At 37.6% G+C, this 23,840-nt stretch overlaps 1 protein-coding gene and 1 pseudogene across 1 annotated transcript; both read right to left on the reverse strand.

Annotated features, from left to right (window-relative positions):
- Window positions 1-3,219: 3,219 nt before the first annotated feature.
- LOC141041511 (2-oxoglutarate-dependent dioxygenase 11-like) lies at window positions 3,220-4,003 on the reverse strand. Its single transcript, XM_073507790.1, has one exon. It carries the CDS (start codon window positions 3,804-3,806, stop codon window positions 3,369-3,371), a length of 438 nt encoding a protein of 145 aa, XP_073363891.1. The 5' UTR covers window positions 3,807-4,003; the 3' UTR covers window positions 3,220-3,368.
- Window positions 4,004-4,116: 113 nt separating this feature from the next.
- Window positions 4,117-23,840, reverse strand: part of LOC141041510 (2-oxoglutarate-dependent dioxygenase 11-like) — a 51,501-nt pseudogene continuing 31,777 nt past the window's right edge.

Here is a 23,840-nt window from a genome sequence, read left to right on the forward strand (position 1 = left end):
AAGAAAAGCAAAGCAAACTAATGCAGAGGCTGGGGACGACCCATCTTTCAGAGAAAAAAGAGAGGAAATGCAGTCGTGCATGCAGTGACTAACAGACATCACACTGATTGGTTCCAATGCTGAAGCTTCAAAAACTAATAATTTAAGAACGTATATCTAAAATATCAAAGTATAGTAGATAAGTATTATGTCTGGGATAGCTTCGCATGATCCAGGGTCCTCTTTCCGTGTAGTTTCTTTGACAAATAAAGTCTTGAATACTCTTCCACTTTTGTTGTCTTGTATAACACCTTCTCTTCCGTAGTTCCCAGAAGTGGGGAAACTATTCCATCATACTTTGGGACATGAAACGCTGATATGGATAATCGTTCCTGATGGGCATTTATAGTGACCCTATGCTCAATGCTCTTGTACTTCCCATTCGTCATAATCTATAAAAAAATGACTTGCTTAAATTACAATGGTATTGAATTCCTCATTTCATACGAAGATGGAAATAGTTTGAGAAGTACATTATTTGATGCCTGTTTTGGACCCAAAAAAAACTTCCTACACACCATTCAACAATATATGATTGAGCCCTATAAATTGGTGCTTCACTTATAAACCCTTTCTTTTATTTGACTAAGATTTCTTGGAGGGAATTGATAGAAAATATAGAAGCAGAACCATGTTACCTTGGCAAAGTACTCTTTTGCTTATTACAACCTAAACAATTCATAATCAGACAAAATGTACATTGCATTTATGTAAGTGAGCACTTCTCTTGACCGAGCACAAATAAGAAATATAGAAATATTTTTGTTCCTGTTTTATATAATCTAAGCTTGAGACGTTGTATGCCAAAATTTAAATGGACTTTAGAACGATCATACCTCGAGAAGGTCACCCACATTCAGCAACAATGCATTGGCCAGTGGTTTCACTGGGAGCCATGCACCACGTCTCCTAATTTGTAGGCCTTGAACTGAATTAACTTCTAGTAGGATAGTTAGGAAAGATCCATCTGAATGTGGAGACAAGCCTAAAACCTTTTCGGGCATCGACGTGCATGGCGGGTAGTAGTTCATCCTGACATATTGCACCACATTTTTGTCTGCCACCAATTCAGGATCAATGTCTAGTGTTTTTTGCAATGAAGGTGGCAACAGAACGAGCGAGTTTCATCAATTTAGAAGAGTATTCTTCGATGGAATTCCTGGGGTCATAGAAATAATAGTGTTATTGTTAATGTTAAATATATAAAATATCTATTGTATGTATATTGTCAACCTTTAAAAAGACAAATTGCTAAAATGTTTATTTTAGATATATTACCATGAAAAATCAACATTTCTCTGTTTTTTGCTTGTTTTTAATAAATTTCTCAATATGTAAGTTTGATCTAAAAGAGTCATTGAAATAAATAAAAAGAAGTAGCTCTGGTTAAATAAAAAATAAGAAAGTCAATGAACCATGTGTATGTTGTGATGATGAGGTGAAATCTATTTTTGCAAGGTCTGCATCTTTTCTATACCTATCATGGATATAAATGAGAAAAAGGTAATCGCTTATTAAGAATGTCAATACACACAGTCAATGCAAAATCCCGGGCTACTGCATCAGTCGATGCACAGAACCACAGTGTCAACTCTAATTAGGAGTACAACATTGTTCAGTAAGGAATTAGTAAATGGGTGTCATAATTCTCTTAAGGAAGCAAAATCACCATGTCCATTATCCATTAGTTCTCTTATATGCATATAACAGAGAAGATGCACAATAGTAACATAGTAATAGTTGGTTCAAAAGACAATATACCAACTGCAGAAGCACTTATATATTATTATTTTTCACAGAATGTTAGTGCAAATTATTGATTTAGGTCCAGTTTTGCTCTATCAAGAAAAGAAATCCAGTTTTGAAGAGAAAGAATGCACACTCTGACCTGAACATAGGAGGTTGACTCGGCCAGAAACTCATATCACGGGCCTGAGGTGGCTGTGTGTAGAGCCCAAACATGTCAGCCCAATCTAGCTTTTGATCATGGGAGAGAATAAAGGCTTGGCCATAACCTTGAAGATCTCCTTGGCGTTGAGCGTAAGCATTCTTCACGTCCAGGGGGAGCTGAAAGAACTTTTCAATGTCACGCCTTATAGCCAGGATGATCTCATCTGGTACTCCATGATTTACAAGCTGCGATCACCAGTTGGACCAATAGTCATAATTTAGTTTATTATTATTTTCCAATATACGCAGAGAACTTCATTTATTCAGAGTATATTATAGAATAAACTTCACATTAAAACAAATATTTGTAATGTCCTGATTTAAACTCCTTAGAACACACCCAACATCTTTAAAGCGCAAAATTCTGAGTGTGAATCCTATTTTACATTTGTTCTCCATCCCGGTAGGCCGGACATGAATATGACAATGATGTGGTGCTTTAGGAGGGAAATACACTTGTGTTCTTGGTTGTATATATGCACCCTACATGGGGATTTTTTTAAATATTTTAATAAAAAGTCAAAATAGGTAAGAACTATTTTGACAAAACACTTGACTTACTTTTGCACTAGTATATAAATTTTCACGAAGAAAAAAAGCAAAAGTTGACCTGACAACAAAAAAGACAAAATTTATTTGCTACTCCCTTCGTTCCAAAATATAGTGCTTCCTCTATTTCCGTGCTTCAACTTTGACCATAAATTTAACCAACGATACCGACTGCGGCGGGAGCAAAAGTTATACCAGTGAATTCATATTCAAAAGAAGTTTTCAATACTCCGCAAAAGAAAGAAGTTTTCAATTATATAGTTTTTTCTCCCGCCGCAGTCGATCTCGTTGGTTAAATTTATGGTTAAAGTTGGACCACGGGAAGCGCGGGCGCACTATATTTTGGAATGGAGGGAGTATTATAGGTCACTATTCACACTATTTTAGCCAAAAAATTATCTTTTTTGAAAAGAAGACAAAGGGAGATTTTTTTTTGTATTTTTTCTCACGAGTACAATAGAAGGTCAAGTTTATTTCAAAAATATTTTCAGGAATTTTTGACTTTTTGTTGAATTACTAATTTTTTTCTCATATAAGGTGTAGATGTCCCCATAGACCACAAATCTGCCTCGTGCTTTAGGAACGCTATATCACTCCGATGGGTGGGCGCATAACGGCATAAAAGGCGCATGCGCGGAAGATCCATGCATGACATGAGGTGGAGGAGCCGGCTAGAGATGCAGAAATGCTAAATAAAGTTTACTCTATTCACACAAAGTGGAATTTACTAAAAAATTATCATGTTTGTTGCATCGTTGCTCCTTCCACTATCTGAATCACAAGGAACTCACTGGACAAAAGTCCCAAAATTAGTCGCTAGTTTCAGCTACCTAGATACGATGGCAGTCAAACATGGCCTGCGTATTATTTTCCTTGATGGTATAACCAGTGAGTGACACACTGACAAACCGCCGAAGAAAAATAGTTTCAGAACCACCAGGTAAACAACATACAGCATCTGGCGACTTCAGTGACACTACCTGAAAGAAGCCCCACTCCTCGCAGGCAAATCTGAGCTTGGCGGTCTCTGCTTCCATGGACTCAGCGCCCGTGAGCTTGCCGAGGTCGATCACCGGAACCTCGTCGGAGTGCGTGGGGATGACCGCATCGGCGTCGATGTCCGGCTGGATGTACCGTTCGATCGCGTCTCCCGTCAGCTCGCCGGCAGCGACCGCCGCCAGGGCCTGGACGTTCCTGACAGGAAGCGTCGTTCCCAGCTTAGACCACCTGCTGTCGCCGTCGCTGCCATCCAACGCCTCCACCTCCATTCAGCTAGTTGGCTCTCCACTACCTGCTCTGCTTCTGCTTGCTTAGTTGTTCAGGGATTCAGCAATTGATCAGCCCAGCTATTATATAGTTAGTCAAGGTTGCAACTTGCTAATCTTTTTTCTGTTGGATGCGATCCAACAGAATAGTTAAACATCGATCTTAATTACAAGAAAGATGCGAATGATGATTCCTCGATCGGCTCGCCCGGAAGGTCCTCTGATCCCTGCGTTTGGACGTAGCTTTGCTAAACAATGCCCGGCGGCTAGTGTCCGAAATTTACAGGGATGGAATATTTTTGCACCGACACACTTGGGATCAAGAGCGCCCGCTGGGGCTGAGCCCATCTGCAGGCCAGTCTGTTTTACAGTCTTCTATACTACAGGCATCACAAATGCACCACACAGGTCAAGCCTACAAGATCACAACGTAAACAAAATAAGTACCAAAAATGTGTTGGGTGGCTAGTGGGACGACTGTATTCTCAAATTTGTTATTATCAATCTTCCTTTGTCGCCATTGTTCCTGCAGGGATGGTTTGGAGCAGAGTTTCAGATGTCAAACTTGTATTTGATAGAACTTTGCATCAGCACTGGTAGGCCCTCCCCTCATCTCCCTGGCCGCTCTTGCGAGCGCCGCCCGGGGGGGGGGGGGGCCGTAGCCTGCGGGGCTCGGCCCCCTCCTCGATTCTCCCCTCGCCCCCGCCCCAGCGTGCTGGCGGGCTCGGGCGGCGGCGGGGCCTCTTCCTCCCCCGCGCGGCGCTGGATGGCGCGGGCCATCCTTGTTCGGCGGCGGCGCGGCGGCGGCGGCTCGCGACGGGGGCGCGGCTTGCTGGCGACGGCGTGGGTGGCTGGGACGGGCTGGGGGTGTGCCCTGCTCCCGGCGGCGGCGGCGTGTGGGCACGGCTCAGATCTGTCGCGGCTGCGGCTCAGGTGCTCTGGGCCCTTGTGGTGGCGGGGCTCCGGCTCGCCGCAGGTGGTGGCCTGCTCCGGTGGCTGCCCCTGCTGCAGCGCTCCCTGGTGGTGGTGGACCTGCCGGCCCCCGGCCGATCCACGATGGCAGGTGCCGCGGGCTGCGCTCGGCGGGGATGTGGGCTACCACGGCGTGGTGGTGGCTCATGGCGGTGGTCAGGGGCGGCTGGATTCTTCGGCGTCGGCCCGTTGGTGAGCGGCCTGTGAAGAGCTTCGACCCCTCTTCTTGATGCCCGAGCGCAATCTTCGTCGGTGGGATGGTCCTCTCCCTGTTGCGACCCATCGCTAGTCCCGTGCTCGGGCAGCAGGACCGCACTTGTCTCGCGCCTGGCAGCAGGGCCGAGCCCGTCTCGCGCCTGGCAGCAGGACCAAGCTCGTCTCGCGCCCGGAGCTGTAGGACGAATCGATGGACTTGTGTGCCCCGGGTTCCGATCGTCTCTTCCGTTGGGGTAGCGGCGGGTGTCGGTTGAGGTGGTTCCTAGGTCTTGGATTCCGGGGCGGCGGCCCCGGTGGTGGTCGCGCGGTGCTCACGGGCAGAGCCCGTCGCTTGGTGCTGCCCGGTGGCCATGGCTGTGTGGGCGGCGTGGTTGTCGGGGTGCGGCGTTCGATGGCAGTGAGTATTGGTCGGGGTGAAAACCTGCTCTATCTTCGGACAGACCGGCGGTGGCGTAGCTCGTTCCCTTCTTGAAGGCGTCGTCGCAGCTCTCATTGTCTGTCGTGTGGTTCCGGGGGAAACCTTGATCCTCGGATCGGGCGGTGGCGGCGCTTCCGTGTCGTACCCTTCCTGAAGGCACCGTCTTGAAGCCCACGGTTCGTCGTATGCGGCTGCATCTCTTCGTGATGGCGTGTTCACTGGTGGAGCCCCGGTTGCTCGAGTAGTGCTGGAGGTCGTGTTGCTGCGCTCAGCGCCTATGTATCCCGCCTTGAATGCGTGCGTGTGTTGTGATGGTGTGCGTCTGTACCTGGATGTTGTTGGTCATTGCTTTATTTATAAAGCGGGGCGAAAGTCTTTTTCGGTATAACTTTGCATGATCCAGGACTCTCTTTCCTTCTAGTTTGTTTGTGAAAAAAGTCTTACATACTCTTCTACTTTCACTGTCTTGTATAACAGCTTCTCTTCGCTATTTCCCAAAACGGGTGAACTTATTTCATCATACTTTGGAACGTGAAATGCATATACAGATAGTCGCTCCTTATGAGCGTTTATTGTGACCCTATGCTCAATGCTTTTGTACTTCCCATTCGTCATAATCTGTAGATAATAGGGAAGTTAAATTAGACAAATATCAAGTTGCTCATCAACATCATTGAAAACTTAGTTCTGATTTGAAGTTGAAAGTAGTTTGAAAAAAGTGCCTTCGCTTATAAGGCATTAATTCTTTTTTGTTCTTTCTTGATCAAGATTCTCTTGGAAGAAATACAAATATGACAGTAGGGAAAGTTTAGAACGTTAGCCGAGCGTGGATTTTTGGGGTACCCCAATACCAGTGTACCCTCTATCTAGACCATTCATTTTGCGTCAAGATTCGTGCTATCCTTATATGGATTTTGTTTTGTTTCTTCCAAACAAGAGAACATTTGACCATGAAACTTTGTAGTTCAATTATACACATGTGTCACTCATTATATAGAATGTTTCCAATTTTTTATGAAACATAAATTTGTCAAATTTCAAATTTCGGATTTATTGTATTTTAAAAAAAATTATGTTGCGCCAAAAAATATGAATTATTATTTTTGCACATGTTAGTACTTGTGTGATGTTGATCTGAAAAGTTTCGAGTTCAAATGTTCTTTTATTTGGGAGGAACAAAAAGAGAAGTTTTCATGCAAAAACGGACCCTGAGGATAGAGAGTACACTGGTACGGGAGTACAACAAGAACTTTCCCATCAGAGTAGCTTGTCTAAGGCCCCTTGTAATGCTCCACCTTGTACAGGCGCTAAGGCTGCCATGTAGGCAAAAAATCTGATGTGGCTATATAATTAAGAGGAGAGAGATGAGTGTGGTGACCTTAGGAAGAAACAATGCCAAGCGCGAGAACCTAGGCAAAACACTTAAATGGAAGAATCCCACCAATGCATGAAGAACTTTAGTTGCAAAATCATTAAATGAAGGATGCTTAGCACCAACAAGTTAAGCACCTATGCATTGGGGCTTTAGTTGCTAAAGTTTTTAATGTGCTTAGCAGCTCATGTAAGCACCAATGCATTGGAAGTAGTCTGAAGATAAATTACGATGTCATCTATGTGGCCAATAGTGAGCTATCTCAGCACAGTTGGCTAGATGCGAGGAGAGGGATACAAAGCTGGCTCGATGCACCACTTGTTTGGTTAGGTGGACTTCTTACCTTTTCTCCTCAAACACTAAAAAAATATAGAAAAAACCCTAAACCAAAATCATGGTTATCTTTTCTGAGGAGACATATGGAGTGGTAGAGTTAATGACGTAACATGTGATGAATTGAGAAGCACTTCTACTAACTCAAGTACCCCCTCTGTCCCCAAATACATGACGCATGAATTAAGTCAAAAAGTCAATGTTGTGTAAGTATGACCGAATATATAGAAAAAATATCAACCACTATAATATTGATTGAACACACTATGAAATATATCTAACGATGAAAATATTGATATTGATTTGGTATTGTTTCTCTTAATATTTTTGTATATACATTCGGTCAAACTTAACAAGCATTGACTTATTTGTCTCGGTTTATACTCCATGTATTTCGGGACGGAGATAGTAGCATAAAACTTTGACACACGATGACACGTCATACACCACAACTTGCATTTGGTGAGTATATGTGGGCGCACATGTGCGTACTAGAGTTTGTAGTAAAGTTATGGAGTTGAGAATTTCTCTTTTCCCAAGCATGAATAAGGGTGTTAGAAAGAAAATATTCCTATTTTATACCCCTCCGTCCCAAAATAAGTGTCTCAACCTTAGTACAACTTTGTACTAAAGTTAGTACAAAATTGAAATACTTATTTTGGGATGGAGGGAGTAACATTTAGTTTGAGATGCTATATGACTAACTTAAATGTATTAAGAAGCATACCTCGAGGAAGTCATCCAGATTCACCAATAATGCATCACAGTGTGGTTTCACGGGGATCCATGCACCACGCCTTCTAATTTGTAAGCCTTGAACTGAATTAACTTCCAACGGAATAGTTAGAAAAGATAAATCAGAATGCGGTGAGAAGCCTAGAACCTTTTCTAGCATTGACGTGCATGGAGGGTAGTAGCTCATCTTGAGAAACTGTGTCACATTTTTGTCTTCCACCAATTCAGGATCAACATTTATTGTTTTGGCAATGAAGATGGCAAGAGAATGAGCGAATTTCATTACTTCCGAAGAGTACTCTTCAATAGAATTCCTGGGATCATAATATTTTTATGTTAATACCAGGAATTCGAAAACACTGAAATTCCTCAAATTTTATATGAGTAGAGTTGGTATGTGTTAATATCAAGTACAAAAAAGGAACACACCCAAAGAAAACAAGATTGCTGCTTGTTTTCTCCCAGACCAGACCCTTATTGAGCATTACCATCAGCCATAAAATAATTCAGTTGCTAGATATTTATGATGGAAATATTGACACAAAAAACTTAATAAAAATTTATTTTGACTGGTAACTTAATTTTTATAGTGATCATCGTCAACCTTTCAGGTTTTCTTTAAATTTCTCAATATAGAAGTTTCATAAAGATTTTTTTGGAATTCAACCAAATTGACTAGGGCTAGGTCGAACATCAACAATAAAGGCAACAACTTATTTTTGTGTTCTGGTGGTAAAGTCTAATTTACTTTGGTGAGATTGTGTCACTTTTATACCAATGTATAAACATAAAATATACCATAGTTGTTTACTTTGAGTCCTTGGTCTATAGTTAGGAGTACAAAAGGTTGTGTACACAAATAGTAAAAGGGTGCTCGGAATCAATGCAGCAAAACCTTAATCTTGAAGAAGTCTGTCCTCTATAGTTATTGTATCACTGTTGAATCGAGAAGATGCATAACAACAAAAGAAGAATGAAACAATAATGCGAACACAATGTTTGGTACTCCTCTTCTTTGGCCTAAGACTTCATAATACTACACGAAATGAACACACAATAGATGGTTCATATGCATAAGAAAGTACATAAATGTCAAAATTCAGGTTTCAAAGATTACACTCAAAAAAATGGTACACTATGGTAGTGAAAAGTATGCTCTAAATTTAAAATCTAGCATGTTTGTCCATTTTAGCAATAGCTTGTGTAACCTAGTCACTCTTGTAAGTTTTAGGAACCCAATCATGATTCAACTCGAGTGCTCGACCAAATCGAGAAATTTGCTAATTTTATTAATATGATGCTCTAAGTAGATGGAAGACAATTCTCTCCATTTCTTATCCATCTAGATATCCCAACACTAGTAGAAAACGGGGCAAAGGTCACAGGGCAGTTTTCACATTAGCCCCGGTTCAGTCACGAACCGGGACTAATGTGAGCATTGGTCCCGGTTCGTGAGCCCAGGGGGCCGTCCGGGGCCTCGTGGGCATTGGTCCCGGTTCGTATGGACCCTTTGGTCCCGGTTGGTGGTACAAACCGGGACCAATGGGCCACGCTCCTGGCCCACCACCCTTTAGTCCCGGTTCATACCACAAACCGGGACTAAAGGGCTAGTCCTAGTTGCGGCCAGTGTTTAGTCCCACCTCGCCAACCGAAGGGGGCTCACACCAGTTTATAAGCCTGTCCCTCTCTCTCTTTTAAAGTGAAAATAGATGCCCTTATACAGGGAATTTGACATAAATTCACAGTAAATTTCATAGAAATTTATTATGAATTTAGGTTGAATTTTCTCTATAAGCGCATCTATTTTCATTTTTTTATATTTATAAAATAAATAAACCTTACTAAATAAATAAACCTTAATAAAATAAAATAAAATAAACCATAGTAAGTACAATAAATAAACCTTAATAAATTAAGTAAAAATAGCAGCAGTAAAATAAATAAAAATAGCAGCAGTAAAATAAATAAAAATAAAATGCGTCTGTAACAAAGTGATGTGGCTTTGAATGGTGCATCTTAAACACACACAAAGTCAGGAGTTCAAATAAGTTTTAAAAAATGAAATCCCTTTGTAACAGACGAGTTTCCGGATGAAATCCTGATACTTTGAAAGAGATTGTCCGTTTTGTACACGAAGTGCATCCAGTTTATGCCGTAACCTTCTCAACTTTCTTGCACATGCTATGTGGATGAAATAATGATATCATGCCAACTTTCAACCTTTTCAGAGTTCATTTGAAATGCTTTTCAATTTTAGGGTCTTATAGCTCAAAATAATTAGTAAATGCATGAAAAATAACAAATGAAGTCAGAAAGGATTGAAAAATGATGATGTGGCTTTGAATGGTGCATTTTGAACACACACAAAGTCAGGAGTTCAAATAAGTTTTAAAAAATGAAATCCCTTTGTAACAGACGAGTTTCCAGATGAAATCCTGATACTTTGAAAGAGATTGTCCGTTTTGTACACGAAGTGCATCCAGTTTATGCCGTAACCCTCTCAACTTTCTTGCACATGCTATGTGGATGAAATGATGATATCATGCCAACTTTCAACCTTTTCAGAGTTCATTTGAAATGCTTTTCAATTTTAGGGTCTTATAGCTCAAAATAATTAGTAAATGCATGAAAAATAACAAATGAAGTCAGAAAGGATTGAAAAATGATGATGTGGCTTTGAATGGTGCATTTTGAACACACACAAAGTCAGGAGTTCAAATAAGTTTTAAAAAATGAAATCCCTTTGTAACAGACGAGTTTCCGGATGAAATCCTGATACTTTGAAAGAGATTGTCCGTTTTGTACACGAAGTGCATCCAGTTTTTGCCGTAACCCTCTCAACTTTCTTGCACATGCTATGTGGATGAAATGATGACGTCATGCCAACTTTCAACCTTTTCAGAGTTCATTTGAAATGGTTTTCAATTTTAGGGTCTTATAGCTCAAAATAATTAGTAAATGCATGAAAAATAACAAATGAAGTCAGAAAGGATTGAAAAATGATGATGTGGCTTTGAATGGTGCATTTTAAACACACACAAAGTCAGGAGTTCAAATAAGTTTAAAAAAATGAAATCCCTTTGTAACAGACGAGTTTCCGGATGAAATCCTGATACTTTGAAAGAGATTGTCCGTTTTGTACACAAAGTGCATCCAGTTTATGCCGTAACCCTCTCAACTTTCTTGCACATGCTATGTGGATGAAATGATGATATCATGCCAACTTTCAACCTTTTCAGAGTTCATTTGAAATGCTTTTCAATTTTAGGGTCTTATAGCTCAAAATAATTAGTAAATGCATGAAAAATAACAAATGAAGTCAGGAAGGATTGAAAAATGATGATGTGGCTTTGAATGGTGCATTTTGAGCACACACAAAGTCAGGAGTTCAAATAAGTTTTAAAAAAATGAAATCCCTTTGTAACAGACGAGTTTCCGGATGAAATGCTGATACTTTGAAAGAGATTGTTCGTTTTGTACACGAAGTGCATCCAGTTTTTGCCGTAACCCTCTCAACTTTCTTGCACATGCTATGTGGATGAAATGATGACGTCATGCCAACTTTCAACCTTTTCAGAGTTCATTTGAAATGCTTTTCAATTTTAGGGTCTTATAGCTCAAAATAATTAGTAAATGCATGAAAAATAACAAATGAAGTCAGAAAGGATTGAAAAATGATGATGTGGCTTTGAATGGTGCATTTTAAATACACACAAAGTCAGGAGTTCAAATAAGTTTAAAAAAATGAAATCCCTTTGTAACAGACGAGTTTCTGGATGAAATCCTGATACTTTGAAAGAGATTGTCCGTTTTGTACACGAAGTGCATCCAGTTTTTGCCGTAACCCTCTCAACTTTCTTGCACATGCTATGTGGATGAAATGATGATATAATGCCAACTTTCAACCTTTTCAGAGTTCATTTGAAATGCTTTTCAATTTTAGGGTCTTATAGCTCAAAATAATTAGTAAATGCATGAAAAATAACAAATGAAGTCAGAAAGGATTGAAAAATGATGATGTGGCTTTGAATGGTGCATTTTGAACACACACAAAGTCAGGAGTTCAAATAAGTTTTAAAAAATGAAATCCCTTTGTAACAGACGAGTTTCCGGATGAAATCCTGATACTTTGAAAGAGATTGTCCGTTTTGTACACGAAGTGCATCCAGTTTTTGCCGTAACCCTCTCAACTTTTGTGCACATGCTATGTGTATGAAATGATGATATCATGCCAACTTTCAACCTTTTCAGAGTTCATTTGAAATGCTTTTCAATTTTAGGGTCTTATAGCTCAAAATAATTAGTAAATGCATGAAAAATAACAAATGAAGTCAGAAAGGATTGAAAAATGATGATGTGGCTTTGTATGGTGCATTTCGAACACACACAAAGACAGGAGTTCAAATAAGTTTTAAAAAATGAAATCCCTTTGTAACAGACGAGTTTCCGGATGAAATCCTGATACTTTGAAAGAGATTGTCCGTTTTGTACAGGAAGTGCATCCAGTTTTTGCCGTAACCCTCTCAACTTTCTTGCACATGCTATGTGGATGAAATGATGATATCATGCCAACTTTCAACCTTTTCAGAGTTCATTTGAAATGCTTTTCAATTTTAGGGTCTTATAGCTCAAAATAATTAGTAAATGCATGAAAAATAACAAATGAAGTCAGAAAGGATTGAAAAATGATGATGTGGCTTTGAATGGTGCATTTTGAACACACACAAAGTCAGGAGTTCAAATAAGTTTTAAAAAATGAAATCCCTTTGTAACAGACGAGTTTCCGGATGAAATCCTGATACTTTGAAAGAGATTGTCCGTTTTGTACACGAAGTGCATCCAGTTTATGCCGTAACCCTCTCAACTTTCTTGCACATGCTATGTGGATGAAATGATGATATCATGCCAACTTTCAACCTTTTCAGAGTTCATTTGAAATGCTTTTCAATTTTAGGGTCTTATAGCTCAAAATAATTAGTAAATGCATGAAAAATAACAAATGAAGTCAGAAAGGATTGAAAAATGATGATGTGGCTTTGAATGGTGCATTTTAAACACACACAAAGTCAGGAGTTCAAATAAGTTTTAAAAAATGAAATCCCTTTGTAACAGACGAGTTTCCGGATGAAATCCTGATACTTTGAAAGAGATTGTCCGTTTTGTACACGAAGTGCATCCAGTTTATGCCGTAACCCTCTCAACTTTCTTGCACATGCTATGTGGATGAAATGATGATATCATGCCAACTTTCAACCTTTTCAGAGTTCATTTGAAATGCTTTTCAATTTTAGGGTCTTATAGCTCAAAATAATTAGTAAATGGATGAAAAATAACAAATGAAGTCAGAAAGGATTGAAAAATGATGATGTGGCTTTGAATGGTGCATTTCGAGCACACACAAAGTCAGGAGTTCAAATAAGTTTTAAAAAATGAAATCCCTTTGTAACAGACGAGTTTCCGGATGAAATCCTGATACTTTGAAAGAGATTGTCCGTTTTGTACACGAAGTGCATCCAGTTTTTGCCGTAACCCTCTCAACTTTCTTGCACATGCTATGTGGATGAAATGATGATATCATGCCAACTTTCAACCTTTTCAGAGTTCATTTGAAATGGTTTTCAATTTTAGGGTCTTATAGCTCAAAATAATTAGTAAATGCATGAAAAATAACAAATGAAGTCAGAAAGGATTGAAAAATGATGATGTGGCTATGGATGGTGCATTTCGAACACACACAAAGACAGGAGTTCAAGTAAGTTTTAAAAATGAAATCCCTTTGTAACAGACGAGTTTCCGGATGAAATCCTGATACTTTGAAAGAGATTGTCCGTTTTGTACACGAAGTGCATCCAGTTTTTGCCGTAACCCTCTCAACTTTCTTGCACATGCTATGTGGATGAAATAATGATATCATGCCAACTTTCAACCTTTTCAGAGTTCATTTGAAATGCTTTTCAATTTTAGGGTCTTATAGCTCAAAATAATTAGTAAATGCATGAAAAATAACAAATGAAGTCAGAAAGGATTGAAAAATGATGATGTGGCTTTGAATGGTGCATTTTGAACACACACAAAGTCAGGAGTTCAAATAAGTTTTAAAAAATGAAATCCCTTTGTAACAGACGAGTTTCCGGATGAAATCCTGATACTTTGAAAGAGATTGTCCGTTTTGTACACGAAGTGCATCCAGTTTTTGCGGTAACCCTCTCAACTTCTTTGCACATGCTATGTGTATGAAATGATGATATCATGCCAACTTTCAACCTTTTCAGAGTTCATTTGAAATGCTTTTCAATTTTAGGGTCTTATAGCTCAAAATAATTAGTAAATGCATGAAAAATAACAAATGAAGTCAGAAAGGATTGAAAAATGATGATGTGGCGTTGAATGGTGCATTTCGAACACACACAAAGACAGGAGTTCAAATAAGTTTGAAAAAATGAAATCCCTTTGTAACAGACGAGTTTCCGGATGAAATCCTGATACTTTGAAAGAGATTGTCCGTTTTGTACACGAAGTGCATCCAGTTTTTAAAGTAACCCTCTCAACTTTCTTGCACATGCTTTGTGGATGAAATGATGATATCATGCCAACTTTCAACCTTTTCAGAGTTCATTTGAAATGCTTTTCAATTTTAGGGTCTTATAGCTCAAAATAATTAGTAAATGCATGAAAAATAACAAATGAAGTCAGAAAGGATTGAAAAATGATGATGTGGCTTTGAATGGTGCATTTTGAACACACACAAAGTCAGGAGTTCAAATAAGTTTTAAAAAATGAAATCCCTTTGTAACAGACGAGTTTCCGGATGAAATGCTGATACTTTGAAAGAGATTGTCCGTTTTGTACACGAAGTTCATCCAGTTTTTGCCGTAACCCTCTCCACTTTCTTGCACATGCTATGTGGATGAAATGATGATATCATGCCAACTTTCAACCTTTTCAGAGTTTATTTGAAATGCTTTTCAATTTTAGGGTCTTATAGCTCAAAATAATTAGTAAATGCATGAAAAATAACAAATGAAGTCAAAAAGGATTGAAAAATGATGATGTGGCTTTGAATGGTGCATTTCGAACACACACAAAGACAGGAGTTCAAATAAGTTTTAAAAATGAAATCCCTTTGTAACAGACGAGTTTCCGGATGAAATCCTGATACTTTGAAAGAGATTGTCCGTTTTGTACACGAAGTGCATCCAGTTTTTGCCGTAACCCTCTCAACTTTCTTGCACATGCTATGTGGATGAAATGATGATATCATGCCAACTTTCAACCTTTTCAGAGTTCATTTGAAATGCTTTTCAATTTTAGGGTCTTATAGCTCAAAATAATTAGTAAATGCATGAAAAATAACAAATGAAGTCAGAAAGGATTGAAAAATGATGATGTGGCTTTGAATGGTGCATTTTGAACACACACAAAGTCAGGAGTTCAAATAAGTTTTAAAAAATGAAATCCCTTTGTAACAGACGAGTTTCCGGATGAAATCCTGATACTTTGAAAGAGATTGTCCGTTTTGTACACGAAGTGCATCCAGTTTTTGCCGTAACCCTCAACTTTCTTGCACATGCTATGTGGATGAAATGATGATATCATGCCAACTTTCAACCTTTTCAGAGTTCATTTGAAATGCTTTTCAATTTTAGGGTCTTATAGCTCAAAATAATTAGTAAATGCATGAAAAATAACAAATGAAGTCAGAAAGGATTGAAAAATGATGATGTGGCTTTGAATGGTGCATTTCGAACACACACAAAGACAGGAGTTCAAATAAGTTTTAAAAATGAAATCCCTTTGTAACAGACGAGTTTCCGGATGAAATCCTGATACTTTGAAAGAGATTGTCCGTTTTGTACACGAAGTGCATCCAGTTTTTGCCGTAACCCTCTCAACTTTCTTGCACATGCTATGTGGATGAAATGATGATATCATGCCAACTTTCAACCTTTTCAGAGTTCATTTGAAATGCTTTTCAATTTTAGGGTCTTATAGCTCAAAATAATTAGTAAATGCATGAAAAATAACAAATGAAGTCAGAAAGGATTGAAAAATGATGATGTGGCTTTGAATGGTGCATTTTGAACACACACAAAGTCAGGAGTTCAAATAAGTTTTAAAAAATGAAATCCCTTTGTAACAGACGAGTTTCCGGATGAAATCCTGATACTTTGAAAGAGATTGTCCGTTTTGTACACGAAGTGCATCCAGTTTTTGCCGTAACCCTCTCAAATTTTGTGCACATGCTATGTGGATGAAATGATGATAGCATGCCAACTTTCAACATTTTCAGAGTTCATTTGAAATGCTTTTCAATTTTAGGGTCTTATAGCTCAAAATAATTAGTAAATGCATGAAAAATAACAAATGAAGTCAGAAAGGATTGAAAAATGATGATGTGGCTTTGAATGGTGCATTTTGAACACACACAAAGTCAGGAGTTCAAATAAGTTTAAAAAAATGAAATCCCTTTGTAACAGACGAGTTTCCGGATGAAATCCTGATACTTTGAAAGAGATTGTCCGTTTTGTACACGAAGTGCATCCAGTTTTTGCCGTACCCCTCTCAACTTTTGTGCACATGCTATGTGTATGAAATGATGATATCATGCCAACTTTCAACCTTTTCAGAGTTCATTTGAAATGCTTTTCAATTTTAGGGTCTTATAGCTCAAAATAATTAGTAAATGCATGAAAAATAACAAATGAAGTCAGAAAGGATTGAAAAATGATGATGTGGCTTTGAATGGTGCATTTCGAACACACACAAAGACAGGAGTTCAAATAAGTTAAAAAAATGAAATCCCTTTGTAACAGACGAGTTTCCGGATGAAATCCTGATACTTTGAAAGAGATTGTCCGTTTTGTACACGAAGTGCATCCAGTTTTTGCCGTAACCCTCTCAACTTTCTTGCACATGCTATGTGGATGAAATGATGATATCATGCCAACTTTCAAACTTTTCAGAGTTCATTTGAAATGCTTTTCAATTTTAGGGTCTTATAGCTCAAAATAATTAGTAAATGCATGAAAAATAACAAATGAAGTCAGAAGGGATTGAAAAATGATGATGTGGCTTTGAATGGTGCATTTCGAACACACACAAAGACAGGAGTTCAAATAAGTTTAAAAAAATGAAATCCCTTTGTAACAGACGAGTTTCTGGATGAAATCCTGATACTTTGAAAGAGATTGTCCGTTTTGTACACGAAGTGCATCCAGTTTTTGCCGTAACCCTCTCAACTTTCTTGCACATGTTATGTGGATGAAATGATGATAGCATGCGAACTTTCAACCTTTTCAGAGTTCATTTGAAATGCTTTTCAATTTTAGGGTCTTATAGCTCAAAATAATTAGTAAATGCATGAAAAATAACAAATGAAGTCAGAAAGGATTGAAAAATGATGATGTGGCTTTGAATGGTGCATTTTGAACACACACAAAGTCAGGAGTTCAAATAAGTTTAAAAAAATGAAATCCCTTTGTAACAGACGAGTTTCCGGATGAAATCCTGATACTTTGAAAGAGATTGTCCGTTTTGTATACGAAGTGCATCCAGTTTATGCCGTAACCCTCTCAACTTTCTTGCACATGCTATGTGGATGAAATGATGATATCATGCCAACTTACAACCTTTTCAGAGTTCATTTGAAATGCTTTTCAATTTTAGGGTCTTATAGCTCAAAATAATTAGTAAATGCATGAAAAATAACAAATGAAGTCAGAAAGGATTGAAAAATGATGATGTGGCTTTGAATGGTGCATTTCGAACACACACAAAGACAGGAGTTCAAATAAGTTTTAAAAAATGAAATCCCTTTGTAACAGACGAGTTTCCGGATGAAATCCTGATACTTTGAAAGAGATTGTCCGTTTTGTACACGAAGTGCATCCAGTTTTTGCCGTAACCCTCTCCACTTTCTTGCACATGCAATGTGGATGAAATGATGATATCATGCTAACTTTCAACCTTTTCAGAGTTCATTTGAAATGCTTTTCAATTTTAGGGTCTTATAGCTCAAAATAATTAGTAAATGCATGAAAAATAACAAATGAAGTCAGAAAGGATTGAAAAATGATGATGTGGCTTTGAATGGTGCATTTCGAACACACACAAAGTCAGGAGTTCAAATAAGTTTTAAAAAATGAAATCCCTTTGTAACAGACGAGTTTCCGGATGAAATCCTGATACTTTGAAAGAGATTGTCCGTTTTGTACACGAAGTGCATCCAGTTTATGCCGTAACCCTCTCAACTTTCTTGCACATGCTATGTGGATGAAATGATGATATCATGCCAACTTTCAACCTTTTCAGAGTTCATTTGAAATGCTTTTTCATTTTACGGTCTTATAGCTCAAAAAAATTAGTAAATGCATGAAAAATAACAAATGAAGTCAGAAAGGATTGAAAAATGATGATGTGGCTTTGAATGGTGCATTTCGAACACACACAAAGACAGGAGTTCAAATAAGTTTTAAAAAATGAAATCCCTTTGTAACAGACGAGTTTCCGGATGAAATCCTGATACTTTGAAAGAGATTGTCCGTTTTGTACACGAAGTTCATCCAGTTTTTGCCGTAACCCTCTCAACTTTCTTGCACATGCTATGTGGATGAAATGATGATATCATGCCAACTTTCAACCTTTTCAGAGTTCATTTGAAATGCTTTTCAATTTTAGGGTCTTATAGCTCAAAATAATTAGTAAATGCATGAAAAATAACAAATGAAGTCAGAAAGGATTGAAAAATGATGATGTGGCTTTGAATGGTGCATTTCGAACACACACAAAGTCAGGAGTTCAAATAAGTTTTAAAAAATGAAATCCCTTTGTAACAGACGAGTTTCCGGATGAAATCCTGATACTTTGAAAGAGATTGTCCGTTTTGTACACGAAGTGCATCCAGTTTTTGCCGTAACCCTCTCAACTTTCTTGCACATGCTATGTGGATGAAATGATGATATCATGCCAACTTTCAACCTTTTCAGAGTTCATTTGAAATGCTTTTCAATTTTAGGGTCTTATAGCTCAAAATAATTAGTAAATGCATGAAAAATAACAAATGAAGTCAGAAAGGATTGAAAAATGATAATGTGGCTTTGAATGGTGCATTTCGAACACACACAAAGTCAGGAGTTCAAATAAGTTTTAAAAAATGAAATCCCTTTGTAACAGACGAGTTTCCGGATGAAATCCTGATACTTTGAAAGAGATTGTCCGTTTTGTACACGAAGTGTATCCAGTTTTTGCCGTAACCCTCTCAACTTTCTTGCACATGCTATGTGGATGAAATGATGATAGCATGCCAACTTTCAACCTTTTCAGAGTTCATTTGAAATGCTTTTCAATTTTAGGGTCTTATAGCTCAAAATAATTAGTAAATGCATGAAAAATAACAAATGAAGTCAGAAAGGATTGAAAAATGATGATGTGGCTTTGAATGGTGCATTTTGAACACACACAAAGTCAGGAGTTCAAATAAGTTTAAAAAATGAAATCCCTTTGTAACAGACGAGTTTCCGGATGAAATCCTGATACTTTGAAAGAGATTGTCCGTTTTGTACACGAAGTGCATCCAGTTTATGCCGTAACCCTCTCAACTTTCTTGCACATGCTATGTGGTTGAAATGATGATATCATGCCAACTTACAACCTTTTCAGAGTTCATTTGAAATGCTTTTCAATTTTAGCGTCTTATAGCTCAAAATAATTAGTAAATGCATGAAAAATAACAAATGAAGTCAGAAAGGATTGAAAAATGATGATGTGGCTTTGAATGGTGCATTTTGAACACACACAAAGTCAGGAGTTCAAATAAGTTTAAAAAATGAAATCCCTTTGTAACAGACGAGTTTTCCGGATGAAATCCTGATACTTTGAAAGAGATTGTCCGTTTTGTACACGAAGTGCATCCAGTTTATGCCGTAACCCTCTCAACTTTCTTGCACATGCTATGTGGTTGAAATGATGATATCATGCCAACTTACAACCTTTTCAGAGTTCATTTGAAATGCTTTTCAATTTTAGCGTCTTATAGCTCAAAATAATTAGTAAATGCATGAAAAATAACAAATGAAGTCAGAAAGGATTGAAAAATGATGATGTGGCTTTGAATGGTGCATTTCGAACACACACAAAGACAGGAGTTCAAATAAGTTTTAAAAAATGAAATCCCTTTGTAACAGACGAGTTTCCGGATGAAATCCTGATACTTTGAAAGAGATTGTCCGTTTTGTACACGAAGTGCATCCAGTTTTTGCCGTAACCCTCTCAACTTTGTTGCACATGCTATGTGGATGAAATGATGATTGCATGCCAAGTTTCAACCTTTTCAGAGTTCATTTGAAATGCTTTTCAATTTTAGGGTCTTATAGCTCAAAATAATTAGTAAATGCATGAAAAATAACAAATGAAGTCAGAAAGGATTGAAAAATGATGATGTGGCTTTGAATGGTGCATTTCGAACACACACAAAGTCAGGAGTTCAAATAAGTTTTAAAAAATGAAATCCCTTTGTAACAGACGAGTTTCCGGATGAAATCCTGATACTTTGAAAGAGATTGTCCGTTTTGTACACGAAGTGCATCCAGTTTTTGCCGTAACCCTCTCAACTTTCTTGCACATGCTATGTGGATGAAATGATGATATCATGCCAACTTTCAACCTTTTCAGAGTTCATTTGAAATGCTTTTCAATTTTAGGGTCTTATAGCTCAAAATAATTAGTAAATGCACGAAAAATAACAAATGAAGTCAGAAGGGATTGAAAAATGATGATGTGGCTTTGAATGGTGCATTTCGAACACACACAAAGTCAGGAGTTCAAATAAGTTTTTAAAAATGAAATCCCTTTGTAACAGACGAGTTTCCGGATGAAATCCTGATACTTTGAAATGATGATATCAAGCCAACTTTCAACCTTTTCAGAGTTCATTTGAAATGCTTTTCAATTTTAGGGTCTTATAGCTCAAAATAATTAGTAAATGCATGAAAAATAACAAATGAAGTCAGAAAGGATTGAAAAATGATGATGTGGCTTTGAATGGTGCATTTCGAACACACACAAAGACAGGAGTTCAAATAAGTTTTAAAAAATGAAATCCCTTTGTAACAGACGAGTTTCCGGATGAAATCCTGATACTTTGAAAGAGATTGTCCGTTTTGTACACGAAGTGCATCCAGTTTTTGCCGTAACCCTCTCAACTTTGTTGCACATGCTATGTGGATGAAATGATGATTGCATGCCAAGTTTCAACCTTTTCAGAGTTCATTTGAAATGCTTTTCAATTTTAGGGTCTTATAGCTCAAAATAATTAGTAAATGCATGAAAAATAACAAATGAAGTCAGAAAGGATTGAAAAATGATGATGTGGCTTTGAATGGTGCATTTTGAACACACACAAAGTCAGGAGTTCAAATAAGTTTAAAAAATGAAATCCCTTTGTAACAGACGAGTTTCCGGATGAAATCCTGATACTTTGAAAGAGATTGTCCGTTTTGTACACGAAGTGCATCCAGTTTTTGCCGTAACCCTCTCCACTTTCTTGCACATGCTATGTGGATGAAATGATGATATCATGCCAACTTTCAACCTTTTCAGAGTTCATTTGAAATGCTTTTCAATTTTAGGGTCTTATGGCTCAAAATAATTAGTAAATGCATGAAAAATAACAAATGAAGTCAGAAAGGATTGAAAAATGATGATGTGGCTTTGAATGGTGCATTTCGAACACACACAAAGTCAGGAGTTCAAATAAGTTTAAAAAAATGAAATCCCTTTGTAACAGACGAGTTTCTGGATGAAATCCTGATACTTTGAAAGGGATTGTCCGTTTTGTACACGAAGTGCATCCAGTTTTTGCCGTAACCCTCTCAACTTTCTTGCACATGCTATGTGGATGAAATGATGGTAGCATGCCAACTTTCAACCTTTTCAGAGTTCATTTGAAATGCTTTTTAATTTTACGGTTTTACAGCTCAAAATAATTAGTAAATGCATGAAAAATAACAAATGAAGTCAGAAAGGATTGAAAAATGATGATGTGGCTTTGAATGGTGCATTTTGAACACACACAAAGTCAGGAGTTCAAATAAGTTTTAAAAAATGAAATCCCTTTGTAACAGACGAGTTTCCGGATGAAATCCTGATACTTTGAAAGAGATTGTCCGTTTTGTACACGAAGTGCATCCAGTTTATGCCGTAACCCTCTCAACTTTCTTGCACATGCTATGTGGATGAAATGATGATATCATGCCAACTTTCAACCTTTTCAGAGTTCATTTGAAATGCTTTTCAATTTTAGGGTCTTATAGCTCAAAATAATTAGTAAATGCATGAAAAATAACAAATGAAGTCAGAAAGGATTGAAAAATGATGATGTGGCTTTGAATGGTGCATTTTGAACACACACAAAGTCAGGAGTTCAAATAAGATTTAAAAAATGAAATCCCTTTGTAACAGACGAGTTTCCGGATGAAATCCTGATACTTTGAAAGAGATTGTCCGTTTTGTACACGAAGTGCATCCAGTTTTTGCCATAACCTTCTCAACTTTTTTGCACATGCTATGTGTAAGAAATGATGATATCATGCCAACTTTCAACCTTTTCAGAGTTCATTTGAAATGCTTTTCAATTTTAGGGTCTTATAGCTCAAAATAATTAGTAAATGCATGAAAAATAACAAATGAAGTCAGAAAGGATTGAAAAATGATGATGTGGCTTTGAATGGTGCATTTCGAACACACACAAAGTCAGGAGTTCAAATAAGTTTTAAAAAATGAAATCCCTTTGAAACAGACGAGTTTCCGGATGAAATCCTGATACTTTGAAAGAGATTGTCCGTTTTGTACACGAAGTGCATCCAGTTTTTGCCGTAACCCTCTCAACTTTGTTGCACATGCTATGTGGATGAAATGATGATAGCATGCCAAGTTTCAACCTTTTCAGAGTTCATTTGAAATGCTTTTCAATTTTAGGGTCTTATAGCTCAAAATAATTAGTAAATGCATGAAAAATAACAAGTGAAGTCAGAAAGGATTTAAAAATGATGATGTGGCTTTGAATGGTGCATTTCTAGCACACACAAAGTCAGGAGTTCAAATAAGTTTTAAAAAATGAAATCCCTTTGTAACAGACGAGTTTCCGGATGAAATCCTGATACTTTGAAAGAGATTGTCCGTTTTGTACACGAAGTGCATCCAGTTTTTGCCGTAACCCTCTCAACTTTCTTGCACATGCTATGTGGATGAAATGATGATATCATGCCAACTTTCAACCTTTTCAGAGTTCATTTGAAATGCTTTTCAATTTTAGGGTCTTATAGCTCAAAATAATTAGTAAATGCACGAAAAATAACAAATGAAGTCAGAAGGGATTGAAAAATGATGATGTGGCTTTGAATGGTGCATTTCGAACACACACAAAGTCAGGAGTTCAAATAAGTTTTTAAAAATGAAATCCCTTTGTAACAGACGAGTTTCCGGATGAAATCCTGATACTTTGAAATGATGATATCAAGCCAACTTTCAACCTTTTCAGAGTTCATTTGAAATGCTTTTCAATTTTAGGGTCTTATAGCTCAAAATAATTAGTAAATGCATGAAAAATAACAAATGAAGTCAGAAAGGATTGAAAAATGATGATGTGGCTTTGAATGGTGCATTTCGAACACACACAAAGACAGGAGTTCAAATAAGTTTTAAAAAATGAAATCCCTTTGTAACAGACGAGTTTCCGGATGAAATCCTGATACTTTGAAAGAGATTGTCCGTTTTGTACACGAAGTGCATCCAGTTTTTGCCGTAACCCTCTCAACTTTGTTGCACATGCTATGTGGATGAAATGATGATTGCATGCCAAGTTTCAACCTTTTCAGAGTTCATTTGAAATGCTTTTCAATTTTAGGGTCTTATAGCTCAAAATAATTAGTAAATGCATGAAAAATAACAAATGAAGTCAGAAAGGATTGAAAAATGATGATGTGGCTTTGAATGG

This window comes from Aegilops tauschii, chromosome 2 (assembly GCF_002575655.3).
Source record: "Aegilops tauschii subsp. strangulata cultivar AL8/78 chromosome 2, Aet v6.0, whole genome shotgun sequence".
NCBI classification, from domain to species: Eukaryota; Viridiplantae; Streptophyta; class Magnoliopsida; order Poales; family Poaceae; genus Aegilops; species Aegilops tauschii.